The sequence below is a fragment of the Chelonia mydas genome, chromosome 1 (genome assembly GCF_015237465.2).
Source record: "Chelonia mydas isolate rCheMyd1 chromosome 1, rCheMyd1.pri.v2, whole genome shotgun sequence".
Classification (NCBI taxonomy): domain Eukaryota; kingdom Metazoa; phylum Chordata; order Testudines; family Cheloniidae; genus Chelonia; species Chelonia mydas.
This window is the reverse complement of record NC_057849.1, coordinates 228,334,186-228,352,060: the sequence shown is the minus strand read 5'-3', so window position 1 is coordinate 228,352,060 and position 17,875 is coordinate 228,334,186. Positions and strand designations below refer to the sequence as shown.

Here is a 17,875-nt window from a genome sequence, read left to right as displayed (position 1 = left end):
TGGAATTCCTCAAGGGCTTCTTTTCCATGGGTCCAGATGAAGATGTCATCAATGTAGCGCACGTAGAGTAGGGGCATTAGGGGACGAGAGCTGAGGAAGCGTTGTTCTAAGTCAGCCATAAAAATATTGGCATACTGTGGGGCCATGCGGGTATCCATAGCAGTGCCGCTGATTTGAAGGTATACATTGTCCCCAAATGTGAAATAGTTATGGGTAAGGACAAAGTCACAAAGGTCAGCCACCAGGTTTGCCGTGACATTATTGGGGATACTGTTCCTGATGGCTTGTAGACCATCTTTGTGTGGAATGTTGGTGTAGAGGGCTTCTACATCCATAGTGGCTAGGATGGTGTTTTCAGGAAGATCGCCGATGGACTGTAGTTTCCTCAGGAAGTCAGTGGTGTCTCGAAGATAGCTGGGAGTGCTGGTAGCGTAGGGCCTGAGGAGGGAGTCTACATAGCCAGACAATCAATATGCATGGTCTGAAATTGTGGAAAAGCAGCATCACTTGCCCCATAACCTCAACCGTGCAGAACACAATGCCATCCACAGCCTCAGAAACAACTCTGACATCATAATCAAAAAGGCTGAAAAAGGACTGATTGACATTTCATCCCTGCCTTGCCACCCCACCCATCATCAGGTGTTCACACATTATTTGGGGCATACAATAAACAAGGCGCAAGAGTTGTTAATACATGCATTTCATGTATTAATATTTGCAATATCATTAATATTGTGATACAGCATGGCCAGAGGGCAGCAGGAGAGTGTTAGAAGGGAGCCTTATTCCCTGTATAGGGAAGAAAGTTTGCTATATATTAATTAAAGCACCTGAAGCCAGTCACCTGATAAAACCCCCCTGCTTCAATCAGACAAGGGAAGGAGTTGAAGCAGAGTGGATTGATGTTGGATTAGAGAGCAGTTTGGAGGAGTCGAAGCAGAGAGCAGTTTGGAGAAGTGCTGTGGTGGGCTAAGAAGACCAAGACCCTAGGTAAAGGCACACCTGGTTTGTGCAGGGGAAACGCAGGAAGTCCCACAAGCTGAAGGGCAGGAGAGGGAAGTAGGCCAGGGGAAGGAACTGCTAGTTCAAGCGGTTTACCGCCATCCCTAGGGCCCCTGGGCTGGGACCCGGAGTAGAGGGCAGGCCCGGGTCCCTCCCTCTCCACTCCCCTCCTCTAGGACACTAGTGGGGCAGTTAATACCCCAGTTCAGGGGTGAGAAACAGTGTCCTGAACCCTCCCCAAGAAGAGAAAGCGCGAGACCCATCAAAGTAGTGCCGGCAATTTGCTACAATATGTATATGAATAATACAAGTATATGAGGCAGGAGGTGGCGGGTACAGTACGAACCTTAATCCTCAATTCATCTAGTGAACACTTTTTAATGTGAAAACATTCAAAATACATATTTGTTTAAATTATAGTAATACCTTAACCTAATACTCCAAAGCACTTTTCCCATACTTGTGCCTGAAGATGTGCTCATCTTCTATAAAACGCTTCAGTTGGTGGTGGTAGGGAGCCGAGCTTTGGTGTTGACATGGTACCTTTACCAATTTTCACTGCACGTTATTTCTCCCATGCTTCTGACATGGTGGCACAGTTTGTTTGCCAGTTCAAAGCCATCAGGTATTGCTGCACTGATGTCAGCCAGCAGAAAGAGGGAGTCACCAGCTCACAGAATCTTCAACACAGTGGCAAGGCCAAAATAGGATGGTACTGCATCACTGCCCAAGGGTACAAGGACAGCTAACAGTCCAGGCACAATGTTCTAGTGTTGCTCTGCAGCAGCATGAATGTTTATTACAGCTCTCTCTCAAGATAGAGAGTCCATAATCACTTAAGAAATTAGGCCCTGTTCAAGGTGATGATGCAAGAGTAAAATACATCAGTAAAACAAATACACAATACTAATATTCCCACTGGATTTTCTTTTGCATCATCATTTGTTGTACTAGGAGGTTGTCCGACTCCTCAAGTGGCCATATCTTCCCTGTTGATCACCACACCTTCTTCTTTACTTCAGCTGGGGTGTGTCTCTACCTGCAATGACTACCTTGTGCTCTAATAGGTTCTCTTGGTCAAAATTCTTGTCTTGAATGGAGTTCTGTAGAAATGATGTTAATCAACTGTTTCTTGTTTCCAGTTCCCATCAAAACAACTTTCTGTGGCAGTAGCTCTGTATTTGCACTCAGCTGATGCACCCTGCTTGCTTCCGTAGCTCTGCTAGATCTTGTGACACTCTTTGTGATGAGGACTTTGCACTTTTCAAAGACAAGATTACATCACCTGCAGCTAGCTTGTGTTCAGTGCAGACTCAGAAATTGGACACAAAGTCCTTGAATATCACTTGCTGGCCAGCATACCACTGAAAGAAGTGGAACGGTCAATGACTTTACAGGTGATGTCTTGTTAAGTATGTCTAGTTGACACCTCTATCTGCAGCTGGTTCTTTAGCTTACACTTAGTCTTGGAAAGCCTCGTGTCACCAGCGTCCGAGATCATTTGACATTGGTACAGGAACCAACTCATGTGACAAAATATTCTTCATGTCAACCTCTCGTGAACTTGCTTGTAGGCAAGTGTCAAATGCCTTTGTTGGACAAACCTGTACATGCTTTGTCCCTGCCAGTGGCTCTGCTATCCTTGGTACGGTGTTACAGAACCCTGTGGACCAGCTACGTTCAAATTCTTGCATTTGGTGAATTCCAATTGTAAATGTCATCTACACTGATGGATAGCAGTAACACTCTACCACTGACCATGTTTATTATTGCCTCTTGGTGCTTAGTGGGGTTTAAGGGATCAATACACAGCTCTAGCTTCTTATTAATGCTTTCTCTGTCCCTTGCAACTGCAGCAATCCTTGATTTGATTTCTTCATGGATCTCTTGCATTTCTGCCTCACGAAGATGGTTTCAAAGTACATGTCATTGCATATACCTGTGAAAGTAGAATGAATTATATTGAAATTATAATTCATTAAAGAAATGTTACTTGAAGGGTTTGTTGAAATATAGTTGTCAGGAAGAGAAACATTAAGGAGTGTGAGACAATGGGTCCTCAAACTAATTAACTTAGAGCTCCTACTGAGCTAGGAGATTGGTAAACGTTAGTATGCAAATAAGATATGTATGTACATTTGTCAGTTTCTGCTTCCTTTTGTCTCTTATGTTAAATTGGCTTTGGCTTAGCTGTATAAATAAGTTATCTTTAGCCTCAGAGAGGGGTTCACATCTGGGTGCATTGGCAAAGTGCTTTGCTAATAAACAGAGTGGTCTGGCAAATTATAGGTTAGTCCTGAATCTGACTTTGACAATCTGGAGGTTCCACCAAGATGGCAACCATCTTCACTGGGGCCGTGTGACTCCTGACTGTTCTTAGGACGGCCGTGGCAAGCCGGCACCTGGGCATTTGGCCTGAGCGGTCCTCACCCAGAACGGAAGGGTGCATGACCACAGTGAAATCTACGCCATCGAACCTGTTGGTTCCCACTCTGTTCTGGTAGGGATCCCAGGATCTGACATCAGGAATCTGGTCAAGTAATTATTTCTGTGTTTTGTCCGGACTGAGGACTGTCTTGTCTCTGTGTCTATCCGTCCTCCCTGTGGTGTGTTTGAGTCTGGGCGCCATCTCCGTCCGGGGATCGGCCGACCAAAGGGTTCCTCTCCCCATGGTCTGAGTGAGTGAAATCTGCACAATCGCAGCCACACCGCGCCTTGGGTAAAACCCTTGGTGTGAAAGCAAGGGCGATTGAGGCAGTAGCCTGTGGGCTCCTTTTGTGCGTTGCACCGGGCATCGCTCTGACGAACGCAACTTTCCTTCTTGTGTGATTGGTGTGTGAAGTCCTCCTGTATGGGTAACCAGACGTCTAAGTCGGGACAGTTCCCTAAAGGAACGCCGGCTCAGTTTATGAATTTTAGGAAGAGTCCGGACTCCTGTAAATTTATGGAAAAATGGTCTAGGCTAAGGGGGTCAGGTAGAGTGGCTACTACCAGCACTATGTTTCTGTCCCCAGAAGCCTTTACAGCTATTCTGAGGGAAAATGGGCCCTTTTCCCACAGAAATGATCTATAAGGGACTGGAGTACTTGTGGCACCTTAGAGACTAACCATCCGATGAAGTGATCTGTAGCTCACAAAAGCTTATGCTCAAATAAATTGGTTAGTCTAAGGTGCCACAAGTACTCCTTTTCTTTTTGCGAATACAGACTAACACGGCTGTTACTCTGAAACCTACAAGGGACTGCTGCAGGCAGCAGGTAGAGAGAGAATCTGATCAAAATTGTTTGACTATTGGGTAATGTAATCAAAATCACTAAAGGATGTAAGGGGTTTCTATTGGAACTTAACTTGGCTGCTCCTGGTTGCGTCTAGTTGTACAAGATGGAAGTGTAATCGGAAGTGTAAACAGTTGTGTAAAAGAGTAATCACAGTGCAAGGGATGTTAGGCAAAAGAGAATTTTGTGTGTGTATAGTGCTAAAATCTGAAGCTGTGTCTCAGCTATTACCTGAGAATAAACTTATAGCTTGGTACAGCAGAGAAACTATTGCAAACATGGTCTGTTGCACAAGAGGGGAAACTGAGGTACACCAACCCATGAATTTCATAAATGACCAGTGAGTGGGGTAATTCACTAGCCTGACTATAGAACAAAATAAGGACAGCCTGGAGGTAATTATTCTGCTTTTCCTGCAATTAGCAAGGAAATTTGTAAAAGAAAGTGGTATTATTATGAAGCAATAATCTGTCCCCACCAGGGTGGTGGAAATTGTTTCTTTTGTTTTTAGACTCTACAAGAAAGCTGGCGCCAGCGGAAGAATAACTCAGAATACCATGGATCTATGTTTTGTGTTGTTTGTCTGTGGTTTTTGTCTTGTTGCTAGCATTGTTGTGTTTTAATGAACAGAAAACCTCATGACATGGGTGGGGGATGACTTCAAAAGGCTGACCTTGGGGGCGGGGGGGGGTGAGATGTGTGTGGGAATGCAAAAGGCTAACTCAGGAGAATCCCAAAATTCAGTGGCCACTGTTAGGATCTTGGGACAAAGACCAAGTAGACATCTTAAAAGACAAACTCGGCCAACCTAAAACTAAATTGGCAAAAGGAAAGGTTGATTGTTTCATGCAGTGGTGGGAAGAGGCAAATCATAGGTGGACAGAATCAAAACTTGCCTCTCAAAGATTCTGGCTTCTATCCCACCAGATGCAACTCATTTTACTGTTGTTGATTTGTGCTCTTCTTTCTTTTCTGTCCTGGTTCACCCTGACTCCCAGTTCCTGTTTGCATTTTCTAACAAGGGGCAACAGTACACATGGACCACACTGCCCCAGCGGTATACTGAAAGCCCGTCATATTTTTCCCAGGCATTAGCCCGAGACCTTGCTGACCTTCTTTTCCCATCCAGGTCCACACTAGTCCAATATGTAGATGATCTACTCCTCTGTTCCCCTTCATTGTCTGCCTCTAAAACTGACTCTTTAGTGCTCCTTACTGCCCTAGCAAATAAGGGTCACAAAGCTTCTCGCTTGGTTAGTCTCTAAGGTGCCACAAGTATTCCTTTTCTTTTTGCGAATACAGACTAACACGGCTGTTACTCTGAAATCTGTCAAGCTTCTATCACATACCTCGGCTTTCTCCTTTCCCAGGGTTCCCGTGCACTTTCTCCCACCCGCGTCCAAGCTATCCTTAGCTTTCCCCGACCCCGCTCCCCAAGCCAGGTCCAGAAATTTTTAGGCATGGCTGGATTTTGCAGACAGTGGATTCCCCAATATGCCTCCCTTGCAAAACCTCTCCAGGAACTCACTCAATTCTCTGTGCCTGACCCCATGCTGTGGCCCCCTGAGGCCAATTCTGCCTTTGTTTCCCTCAAACAGGGTTTGTCTTCTGCGCCTGCCTTAGGGCTGCCTGACTATTCTAAGCCTTTTACCCTTTTCTGCCACGAACAATCTGGGTGTGCGCTTGGAGTTCTCACTCAGATGCACAGAGAAGAACCGCCCAGTGGCTTATTTCTCTGCCACTTTAGACCTTGTTGCCCAAGGCTTACCCCCTGCCTGCGTGCTGTGGCTGCTGCAGCACGCCTAGTCGAAATGTCTGATTCCCTTGTTCTCCGCTCTCCTCTTACCCTCCTGGTCCCTCACTGACCTCACCCTGCTCCAAGACTCTGCCCCAGAAACCGAGAAAGAATCCTGGGTTGCCCAAGGTTGCTCTCTACATCCTGATTCCTTTTGGCGCTCGCCTACTGGCGCCTTTGTAGCCCCCTTTTCACACTACCCGTCTCTGGCCGCCCTGCTACACGATGTTTCGCATGTCGGAAAGGAGGGGATGGTCTCTGCTGTAACTAAGACAGGATGGTCTCTGCTGTAACTAAAATGGGCCCCCCCATTTTAGCTCTTTTGCAGCCCGCCACTGTACAGCCTGTACCATTTGCCAAAGCCATAATATTGGTAAACCTGTAAAAGTGGCCAAGGGGTTCCGGGGCCTGCCTCAAGCACCGTTCTTGCACTGGCAACTTGATTTTGTACAAATGCCTAAGTGTCAACGATATGAATTTATATTGTTATGGTATGTTCTCTGGTTGAATTGAAGCCTTTCCTTGTCGCAAGGCTGACTCGCTGTCTGTTGCCAAATGTTTGTTAAATCATATTATGCCTGCCAAGGGAATTCCTGCAACTCTGTCCAGTGATCGGGGTACACATTTTACTGGACAACTTGTTCAACACCTGGACCGTATATTGCATATCAAACACCTGTTGCACTGCCCTACCACCCACAGAGTGCAGGTGCAGTTGAAAGACGAAATGGTGTACTTAAGAATAAGCTTGCTAAAATTTGTAACTCTACAGGATTAAGCTGGCCAGTAGCCTTACCATTAGCCCTTATGGACATGAGATCCACTCCATCCCAAAGGCATAAATTAAGTCCCTTTGAAATTGTTATGGGACGCCCTATGCGAGCTATGACTACTATTACTCCTGTTCCAGATTTGAACTTGACTCACAGTGCGCTCCTTCAGTATTGCAAGGGACTAATGCAAGCTGTAAGTCACTTCCATTCACAGGTTCCAGTCGCCTGGCCCACGGAACCCACTCTGATGCTTGCCACAACCTCGAGCCAGGTGATTGGGTCTACGTACGGCGCCATCATTGAAAGCACGCCTTGGAGCCCCAGTGGAAGGGTCCTCATCAGGTACTGCTTACTACACAGACAGCTGTTAAACTATCTGGCATCACAGCGTGGATACATGCTTCACAGTGTAAGAAGGCACCATCCCCAGAGAACCAATCACCATCTCAGGACAACGCAGAGCCAGTTTTGACTCCAGAAGAAGATGTAGAGGAACAGTCTGCAATACCTTACAATCTACGCTCTCGTAAGGGTTGCCAGAAGCAGACGACAAACAAAACAAAAACAAAAACAAAACAAACAAACAAAAAAACAGTAGCGAGCCTAGCGCCTACTGCCTGGTGAGCGTAAAACCATGACTGCAGTTCCCTCAGTTGAGGCTGTCAGAACCAGAAGAGCCTTGCCTCCAATGTGCGCCTCTGCCTGTTCCTCGGCTGCTGGTATCTTTCGGTCTAGGGAGACCACGATGACAATTCTTTTATCCAGCAGCAGGTGTGGATAGCTCAGACCCTTAATATTTCTAATTGCTGGGTCTGCAGCCACATCCCAGCCCACTCTCAAACTGGTGTTCCTGTCCTAGCTATCCCACTCAAGTCCCCAGACCTCACTGGAGGGCCTCGTCCATTTAACAAAATATGGATCAGCAATGACACTTGGGAAGCGGTGGGACTAAATGCAACTCAATGGATAAGTGTGGTGGAGGGAAAAGGTCATTGGTGTTGGGTGTGTAATGGGAGAGGTCTGAATCTGGGGAAAAGCCGTTGCCTTCAGCATATTGTGGCCAATGGTGTATGGGATTATTCAAACAAAACTAAAAAGTGGCGGGCCGGGTATAGAGATATGAATTTTTTTCTCAACCTGGGATCAAACAGAGAAATCACTCATGTTCCCCTTACAGTAACCTTAGTGAAAACAATACAATCTTTCAATGTCATGCAAATAACACCACTCCTCATAAGGAGAATTACTCTGTACCCTTTGCGGGATACTACTCCTCCTTTGCAAACACCTATATGACAGATGGGTGCAACCAACCCTTCCCGGCCTTAATAGGCCATCACTGGGTGTGTGGGACCAGAGCTTATACCGCACTACCAGCTAATTGGTCAGGAATTTGTTATCCCGCCTGACTCTTCCCACAATTCTGAGTGCTAGGAACCTTCCCTGGAGAACGCCTCCGCAATTTCAGGCAAAAAAGAAGGGACTTAACAGATGCCCAATGGTATGTAAATAACGTAAGCCCCTTAACCTGGGAAGAGGCCACTGGCGGTTCCTTCATACCATTAGGGGGAGTGATACACCATGCAAAAAGGCTCCTAAGGTTACAAGCAGTAGTTGAAATAATGGCAAATGAAACCGGAGAAAGTTTAAGAGCCCTGGCCAAAGAAACAGGGGCAATCCGACAGATGACCCTCCAAAACCGTCAGGCATTGGACATAGTACTGGCGGCAAAAGGAGGGACTTGTGTGCTCATTGGAAAAGACTGCTGTGTGTATATACCAGACAACATCAATGAGGTAATAGATCGTGCTAGCCACTTAGAAAAAATCGCATATCTTCCCCACGAAGAGCCAAGTTCTTTATGGAAGTGGCTAAGTAACCTTTTCAATTTCTCTGGCATAGGAAACTGGTTGTTTCAGGGAGCCCTAACTCTCCTGTTTGGAATCCTAATAATTTTTGTATGTTTTCAGTTACTTTCCTGTTGTATCCAAAATTGTGTCAGGCATGCTACACAGATAACTGCCCCAAACCAGAGTGCTAATTTGATGATTTTAAATATCACTGATGAACAAAGAGATAAAGAACGATTCATATGTGGAACCCAGTCATTGTTGGTCATTGCATAGCTTGAACAAAAGGAGGGATTGTGAAAGTAGAATGAATTATATTGAAATTATAATTCATTAAAGAAATGTTACTTGAAGGGTTTGTTGAAATATAGTTGTCAGGAAGAGAAACATTAAGGAGTGTGAGACAATGGGTCCTCAAACTAATTAACTTGGAGCTCCTACTGAGCTAGGAGATTGGTAAACGTTAGTATGCAAATAAGATATGTATGTATATTTGTCAGTTTCTGCTTCCTTTTGTCTCTTATGTTAAATTGGCTTTGGCTTAGCTGTATAAATAAGTTATCTTTAGCCTCAGAGAGGGGTTCACATCTGGGTGCATTGGCAAAGCGCTTTGCTAATAAACAGAGTGGTCTGACAAATTATGTGAGTCCTGAATCTGACTTTGACATACCATTTCATATTGCTGGAACATGGTCAGCTGTTTTCATGCACCATGTGTTTGTTTTTAACCTGTTAATGTCTAAAACTGTCCAATATTTCAAAACTGCTTCTCAGGAGTGAGTATGTGAGAATTTAAGTGAGCAAGTTCAGAGAACAAGAAAGTGCCTTGTGTCTCTGGGAGAGGAGGGAGCATACTAGTAAGATATAATCCTAATACACACACTAATACAGAGATAAATTAGCTAGAAGGGTACATATGTTATGTTTCATAACAAAATTAGTGTGAAGTTTATTAAAAAATTGAAATTCTGTGAAAGGGGGTATCACTGTCATCTCGCTTGTGAATCAGGAATGGGGTGGAATTAAGTGCTAAGCAGTGACAAGGGGTCATCAGGCAGTTTTTTTTTAGAATTGAGGGTTTTTCAATTTGGAATCCACAAGAAAAAACAACAAACCAACACTTTATGTACACTAAAACAAGGTATTCCCAAAAACTTGTATTTGGCTACCAGACTACTCCCCCAAGCCATTCAACTTTCCCTCATCACACTATTGCCCAATTTTCCCCACTAAGCAATAATTACCTTGAGTTGTTTCTATGTTTGTCTCAATGAGTCCATACAAAGTTTCTCAATCAAGGAACCACATTCACAGCGGAACCATATTGACTCAGCAAATAAAAGGATAGGGGAGACCCAACCACTCCTCTATAGTTTCTCCTTTTACTCTTAAATGTCAAAAGGGACTCCAAGTCTTTAAGACTGTCTAGAGGGCCCTTTTATATGGTGGTATTTTATGTGCAGGAACTATCAGCATAAGGAAGGGCCACTGACAAGTCCCCAAATACACTGCAACTATAGCAGACCCTGGAAAGGGAGTCAAGTCAGTTAAGAGACCTAGCATAGGTGGAACTTAACTGGCTCCCTGAAACTAGAGGGCAGCATAGACTACACAAAGCTTTCACTTTGTTACAAAGGCACTATTACCCTATCTGCACCATAAACACGACTGTTGTTGTGCTGTGCCATGCCATAATGTGCCAGGCAAGTACAACTGTGTTCTTCCCTTTGAGGAAAGAGAGAGAATCCCTATGAAATAGAATAGCCTAAAGTCTCCTGCATCAAACTGGTGGTGTTCATCCAGTCGTACTGCTGTGCAGAATTAGAATTTCAGCAGAGATTACAAGGGGAGTATTAGAAACTAGATAGTCAAACACATCCTATAATGCATTAGCGAGGACACAGATCGGACCCACCTAACTCCTTTCATAAGCCAATATACTTTTGAAAGGGTTAATTAGAGAGCTAGCAAAGAAAACTCAGCCACTTCCTCCAAACTCAAAAGATATATTGTTAATACAAAGGTATCAGAGTAGCAGCCGTGTTAGTCTGTATTAACAAAAAGAAAAGGAGTACTTGTGGCACCTTAGAGACTAACCAATTTATTTGAGCATAAGCTTTCGTGAGCTACAGCTCACTTCATCGGATGCATGCCACAAGTACTCCTTTTCTTTTTGTTAATACAAAGCACATGAACAACCACTGGATATTCCTAGCCAAGTGGATTATTAAAGTAAACCTGAAATGTAAATTAAAGTGTTTGGTCATAGATGTGTTAAATGTGTTTTTTATCTAAAGCTGGTTGAGAGCGTTTCCTAAATTTTTTGACCAGCTTTATATAAATGTAGTTCTGCCTTGCAACAGTAGCCAGGCATCCTTCAAGGGGAAGTGCGTTAGCTCAGTATCACTTTTGCTGTTTCCCCACTTAAATGTACTGCGGAAACCAACAAGAACACATAACCATAAAAAGTGTGAAAACAGACTTCTTCCTCTGGTCTCTTTAGGGTGAGAAGGGAAGTCATTGCCAGCATTTTACAAACACAGGGATCCAATCCACTTCAGCCCAGGTTTTCACAAGTGCTCACTAATTTTAGGTGCCCAATTTGAGATATTCAGGGCCTGATTTTCAGAAGCACCCCCCCAACTGACTTCAGCTCAGCATCTCCAAGGGGAGGGAGAAAAGGAGACTCCATGTGTCTCAAGTTGAGTACCAAATTAGCAAATATATAATTTTTTTAAATGTTGGCCTAAAATCTTATTACATATGACAAGGGCTGGAAGTACCTTGTTGCCAAATATTTTCTATGCTTTACTAAACAATATTAAATTGAAAGCAAAGTTGTAAGAATCAAAGTCAAAGTTCCCCCAAACCATTGGACTGATGTGGTGAAGGCAAGTCAATTTCATAGCCAACAGTCCACAAGGGAGAGAGATGTGGCCAGTGTCACATCAGACTACCTTTGACTATCCCTAACCCCATGGACCAGGTATCCATTTTGCAGCTGGGTGAACTGGAGGTGGCCTTTCAGTGCAAGATGGAACATGACTCAAACTCATAACCTTCAGGATTGTAGTAGAGTGCCTTAGCCACTGTAAAAGACCAGCTAAAAAGGAAATTCAGAGTTAAGGCCAACACTCCATCAAGTTGTCTATGTCTACACAGAGACACTAAGGCAGAGGTGGGCAAACTACGGCCCGTGGGACCCTCCTGCCTAGCCCCTGAGCTCCTGGCCCAGGAGGCTACCCCCGGCCCCTCCCCCGCAGCCTCAGCTCACTGCACCGCCAGCGCAATGCTCTGGGCGGCAGGGCTGCGAGCTCCTGGGGCAGCGCAGCTGCAGAGCCCGGCCTGACCCAGTGCTCTGTGGTGAGCAGTGGTGTGGCTGGCTCCAGCTGGGCAGCGCGGCTGTAGCACCGCCAGCGCTCCAGGCAGCGCGGTAAGGGGGCAGGGAGCGGGGGGGTCAGGGGTGTGGATAGGGGTCGGGGCGGTCAGAGGGTGGGGAACAGGGGGGTTGAATGGGGGCAGGGATCCCGGCAGGGCAGTTGGGAATGAGGGGGGGTTGGACGGGCTGGCGGAGGGCAGGAGGCCAAGCCACGCTCCCCTCCCCTAACCAGCTCTCCATACAATTTCCAAAACCCGATGCGGCCCTCAGGCCAAAAAGTTTGCTAGCCCCTGCACTAAAGCTTGGTCTACACTACAAACTTATGTCAATATAATGACGTTGCACTGCTGAACTATTTTGGAATCATCAGATTCAAGAACCAGGCTTTTAGAACAGTTTGCTTCATAGTCATGGCTATTTCTTGGATCATTAACAAAGAGATGATCAACACTTTGCAAGCTTTAAAAAAAAAAAAAAAAAAAAACCACACACACACCGCAGATCTACTAGACTAATCAGTTTCTCTAAACCTCTACTGCCTATTGACTCAACATGGTGACACACTGATCCAGAATAGTCCATATGTTTGAATTAACCATATATGTAGTACTAGAATTCATGTATGTTGCTTAACACTTTTTTTGCACAACTTAGTGCTTTTGAAAGAGAAATGTCAAGTTAAAACACAAGCCACACTGTTCACTAGTTGTCAGCAAAATGAGATTAAAATCAAGCTCTACAATTCTTAGAACAGACCGATATTATCAGAAGTTTGGAACCATGCAAAAAAACATTTTTTGCATTAAGATCTTGCATGGCAAGTTTCAGTCCAGTGTATCCAGACTGTCATTCAGTTTATGAACCAGGGAAAAGAAGGATAAATTATGGCAATGCTAATACAGCCTCAAACTATAGTGCTGTGAATAAATACATCTCTTCATACTGAAAATGTTGTTACAACTAGAACTTTAAAAGATTTCGGCGGTATCGTTGCATAAAACAGATTGCTTCCACCTGATGGACCTTTATTTTCCACATCTATTATTCAAACACACACTGTCCAACCTTCATGGTGCATCACAATCCAACAGTTTGAATGAAACTGCACATATTTCAAGGAGGGGGGGCATACCAGTAGTTGTTCAATTTCTTATTTTTTGTTTTAACCAGTTTTGAGAGTGCTCTGCTTTACGATTCAATGAAGTCATGCCCTCCAGGAGAAGTACGTTACTGTTGCTTACAGGCTAGCCATAGTGCTATTAAGATCCTCCCTTCGACAGTGAAATGCTTGTTCACGGCAGGAAAAAAGCCTCATTGTTGCCGAAACATATGACAGAGCCCTGACCCAGGAAACACATGACATGCTCCTTTAAAGCCTATAGTGCTCATGATCACTTTGCAGCTTATGCAAACCACCTGATTTTGGTAACCAACCCAACTCATGCCAATTCCCCACTGTGTAGAATGCATTCTAGTGTGCGAAGCACTTTGACAGCCGTTCAAACGTTATCTGCAAATAAATAAAGATCCCAAGAAGCAAGACGGCTACCCCAGGACAGAGAAATGATTAGGAATCTTGACAAACTATCCTAGGCCACCCCTTATTTGCAGCTCATTGAAGCCTCTCGCAGCTGTGATCCAGGATCACCTTTGCAGCCTGAGAGATGATCCCCGGCTATTTGCGGGGCGAACCATCCCGAGGTGTCCACCTGCTGATGAAAATACCTTTGGCAAACACGGCTCAGAAATAGCCAAGAAGGGCAAACAAGCGGCCAGCGCTCTGTTTTTAAACACATGCACGCTTGTTTTGACAGAGCGGACGTGAAAGAGGAGCCAGCTTTCCATTTCAAGCCAGAGAGTGCCTCTGCTCCGGGGGCGGTATTCTGATAGTCCAGGCCAGAGGCGACCCTTTCTTTCCTTCCCTCCCACCCCCCTTTGTATCTTACCCGCGCCGGCGCTGACCAAGGCTTCACGCCTGCAAGCGAGCCCCAAGACCAGCAAGGTGCTGGGGAAGAAGCGCGGGAGCCACATTGCGCCTGGAAAATCCCCCGCCGAGCCCGAGGCGGGGCGAGCGAAGGGCTCCCCGAGAGGGCGGCTCGCGAGACGCTCACTCCGCGGCGCGGGCGGCTCTCACTCTGCCCCTCATGGCAGCCCGCGGGCCAGCCCCATGCGCCCTGACGCTAACCCGAGCCGGCCTCGCCTCCGCTCGCCCCCATTTCTAACCGGCAGGCTCAGCGAAGGCTCCTACTTCCGGCCGTCAGCCCTTTGCTTTGCGGCCGCGGCGAGCGCCTCGCTCGCTCTGGGTGGTTCGCGGGCGGAACAACAGCTGGGGCTAGAGAGCGGGGGATGCCAAGTTCCCGGGAGAGTGTGGGCGCCCCGGAGCTGTGCCGGGGCTAGTCCTGCTGAACAGTGCACCCGGCGGGTCTCGAGAGTGTCGGACAGTAGTTTTGCAAGGGACAAAAACTAATCATCCAGAACTAATGGAGGACGGGCTCCCCTTTTGTATTGTTTATGCAGCTCATTGTCAGTAATTTTCTGTAATTTTCACTCCGTGCATCTGAAGAAGTGGGTTTTTTACCCACGAAAGCTTATGCCCAAATAAATCTGCTAGTCTTTAAGGTGCCACCGGACTCCTTGTTGTTTTTGTGGATAGGGACTAACACGGCTACCCCCTGATACTCATTGTCAGTGATTTTCAGGTCTCATCATTAGGGTCTGTGTTAAGGTAAATGTTGGCACTGAATGTCTCACTGTCTCAGGAATCAGAGTAACAGCCGTGTTAGTCTGTATTCGCAAAAAGAAAAGGAGGACTTGTGGCACCTTCGAGACTAACCAATTTATTTGAGCATGAGCTTTCGTGAGCTACAGCTCACTTCATCCGATGAAGTGAGCTGTAGCTCACGAAAGCTCATGCTCAAATAAATTGGTTAGTCTCGAAGGTGCCACAAGTCCTCCTTTTCTTTTTGTCTCAGGAATGTCTAGCTGTCACAGATATTATTTATCTGCCTTACACCGGTGCCAAGAGGCCTGTTGAGATCAGGGCTCTGTTGTGCTGGGCTCTGTAGGCACATAGTAACAGCTGCTGTGACAAGGTTCCAATCTAAAGCGTGGCCAGCATGGGAAAGTTGCACCAATTTGTAACCTACCTCGGTTTTGAAATGACATAGCAGTATCACCAACTTTTGTCATTTTACCGCAAGTCTCAAATATTTTGTGTTTTTCTTAAAGCCCCAGATTCTAGAGGCATGTTGTTATGTGGGGATCTCAGACTTCCTCTGAAACAGAAATGTTTCTAGCCCTTATGGGTGTGGAGAAAAGTCTGAAAATGTGACTCAAGTACACACTAAAGGATCAGGAAACAGATGATGGGTTAAAAGATCACATTTATTATTTTTAAATTCTAGTCATTTTTAAGCCAAGCTTATGATTATTTGTATTTGAATGTTTTGAGGTTGGGAGTACTATTATAACTAAAGCAATACAAATCCCTGGATGGATACTTTTATTTTAGTTTGAGTGTCTTGTTTTGGCTTAATTTAACTGTTTCCCACTCAAATCAAGCTAAACAAAAGAAAAAATAAACACTCAAACTGAAATAACAGAAGTTTGCACTGTGTTAATAATAACAGTTTACATGTATACCTTAGGGGTGCAACTTTCTTGTATAGACAAGTTCTATAAAAGTGTTTGGAGGAGTGAAGTCTTTGTCAGTAGGGATGGCTGTTTATCATGATTTGTCTCTGCCCATGACACTGTCTGTGTTAGCCAAATTTTGCTATATTAACATGCTAAGGTAAGGATCCATCATGATTTTGACAGGATCCCGAGGGTGCAGCCCAGGACTGTGGGATTGCTGTGCCCCCTTAACTCTCCAGCCTGGGCTGTCTCTCACAATGCTTTGCTAGTGACAAGCAGCAAACCCCTCCAGGTGCTGTTATCACTCAACACAACCACATGTGGAGCCCCAAACCTAGGTGTCCACTATGCACTAATGGCGGGTGCTCCAGACTCACATCTCTAAAATATTAACAAAGGCATCAAACTGCCTTTAACCTCAAGTGCTGAACGGATCAGTTTGAAAACCCCCACACCAGAGCCACTCATGAATCACACAGAGAAAGGTACTTGCCAAATCCCCCTAGCTCCCAGCCTTGTACCTCAGGAATATATCATATTGCACTGCTCAAGATGAGCAATACAAGTTTATTAATTGGTTCACCACTTCATCAATGGAAAGTGGATATACACCAGTCTTTATAAACCTGAGCAGATTTACCAAACACTTCAGGCAAACTCACTGGTAAAGATAAACAGTAAAACAAGTGTATTGATTACAAAAAATAGATTTTAAGTGATTATAAGTGATAGTAAAAGTCAGAGTGGTTACCAAAAGAAAAGAAAATATAAGCACACAGTCTAAACTCAACCCTATTAGACTGGACAACATCTAGATTAAGCAGTTTTTCACACCCCACTGGATATTGCAGTTCATAGTACACAGGTTTCACCCTTGAAACCTGGACCAGTCTCCTCCGTTGGAGTTTTCAGTCTTCTCAGTGTCCTTGCTGCTTGCAGCATGGGCAGGGGAGGAGAAAAGGCCAAGCATGTGGCCACCGTGTTCTGTTTTATACTCTTAGTCCATGTGCTTGGAAAACACAAGTCCAGGCATGTCTGATGGGCATTGCTGAGTCACCAGGCAACGTTGAGCAATTCCCCCGATGTGGCCTTGTGCAAGTGTGTCATTGCATTGTAGCTCCCTTGCTGGACAATGGCTGTTGATGGTTGTTCAACACCTGCCCTTGTGTTGGTTAGCTCCCTTGTCCTTATCTCTGGGGATCTAATATCTGGACATTTCCCCAACTCACAGCATGTTTTAGTGACAACCATACAACACAATTTCATAACTTCATATGCACTAATAATATACATATTTAGATAGAACCATGGCTTCCAGTGGATCATAGCCTTTCCCCTGATACCTCACATGGCATGCTTTTTATGAAATACCATAATTATATACAAATGATGAATATGGGGGTTACAGGTCGCTCCCCCCGAGGTATAGAGTGTCACAATGATATCAGCCCTCCCCTCCCCAGCACCTTAATCTAATTCTAACATAACAAAGACTGAAAATAACTCCTAAAACCTCAAACCTCCTCTAAAGCTGCAAACTCAAAATTTAACTTAAAATACATATAGAGGGGCTGATACTGCAATGAGCTCTGCAATGGCTACTCCCAATGGGGTCCATAAAAGTGCATCAGGGTCTGCCTGCATGGAGCCCATTGCAGCTTCAGTGCTGGAGACAAAAGGTTAAAAATATTGTTCAGCACTTTTCTTCTTTGAAGGTCATTGCAGAAAATAAATTAATCCTCATAGGCGGTAGTGTTAACATTGACGTCTAAAGTTAATGACCCAAGAGAGGTTAAGTAGTTTGCCCAAAGCCAGAGATGGCATGAGTACTAAGGCTATGTCTACACTACCACTTATTTTGGTATAACTTCTCCCACTCAGGGGTGTGACTATGCCACCCGCCTGAGCGACATAAGTTATGCCAACCTACGCACTGGTGTGGACAGCGCTACGTCAGTGGGGGAGCTTCTACTGCCGACATAGGTACCGCTGCTCATTGGGGGTTGATTAATTAAATCGACGAGAGAGCTCTCTCCAGTCGGCTTAGAGTGGCTACACTAGAGAGCTTACAGTGGCACAGCTGCGCTGCTGTAAGCTCTCTAGTGTAGCCATAGCCTAAGTAATTTCTTATTCATAGCCCAGTACTCAAACCCACTAGCCCA

General features: G+C 45.2%; 1 protein-coding gene across 3 annotated transcripts in view; it reads right to left on the bottom strand.

The window, feature by feature from the left end:
• TM7SF3 (transmembrane 7 superfamily member 3) overlaps positions 1-14,396 on the bottom strand; it is a 37,119-nt gene extending 22,723 nt beyond the window's left edge. For 2 of the 3 annotated variants that reach the window (XR_006288031.1, XM_007062991.4), the window contains exon 1: positions 14,024-14,396. Coding sequence is in view for 1 of the 3 variants with exons in the window: in XM_007062991.4 (XP_007063053.1) it covers positions 14,024-14,108 (85 nt within the window). In the remaining 2 variants the exon portion in view is untranslated. The remainder of the gene's footprint in view (positions 1-14,023) is intronic. The other variant, XM_027825447.3, reaches the window with a different exon arrangement.
• Between the last annotated feature and the right edge of the window lie 3,479 nt (positions 14,397-17,875).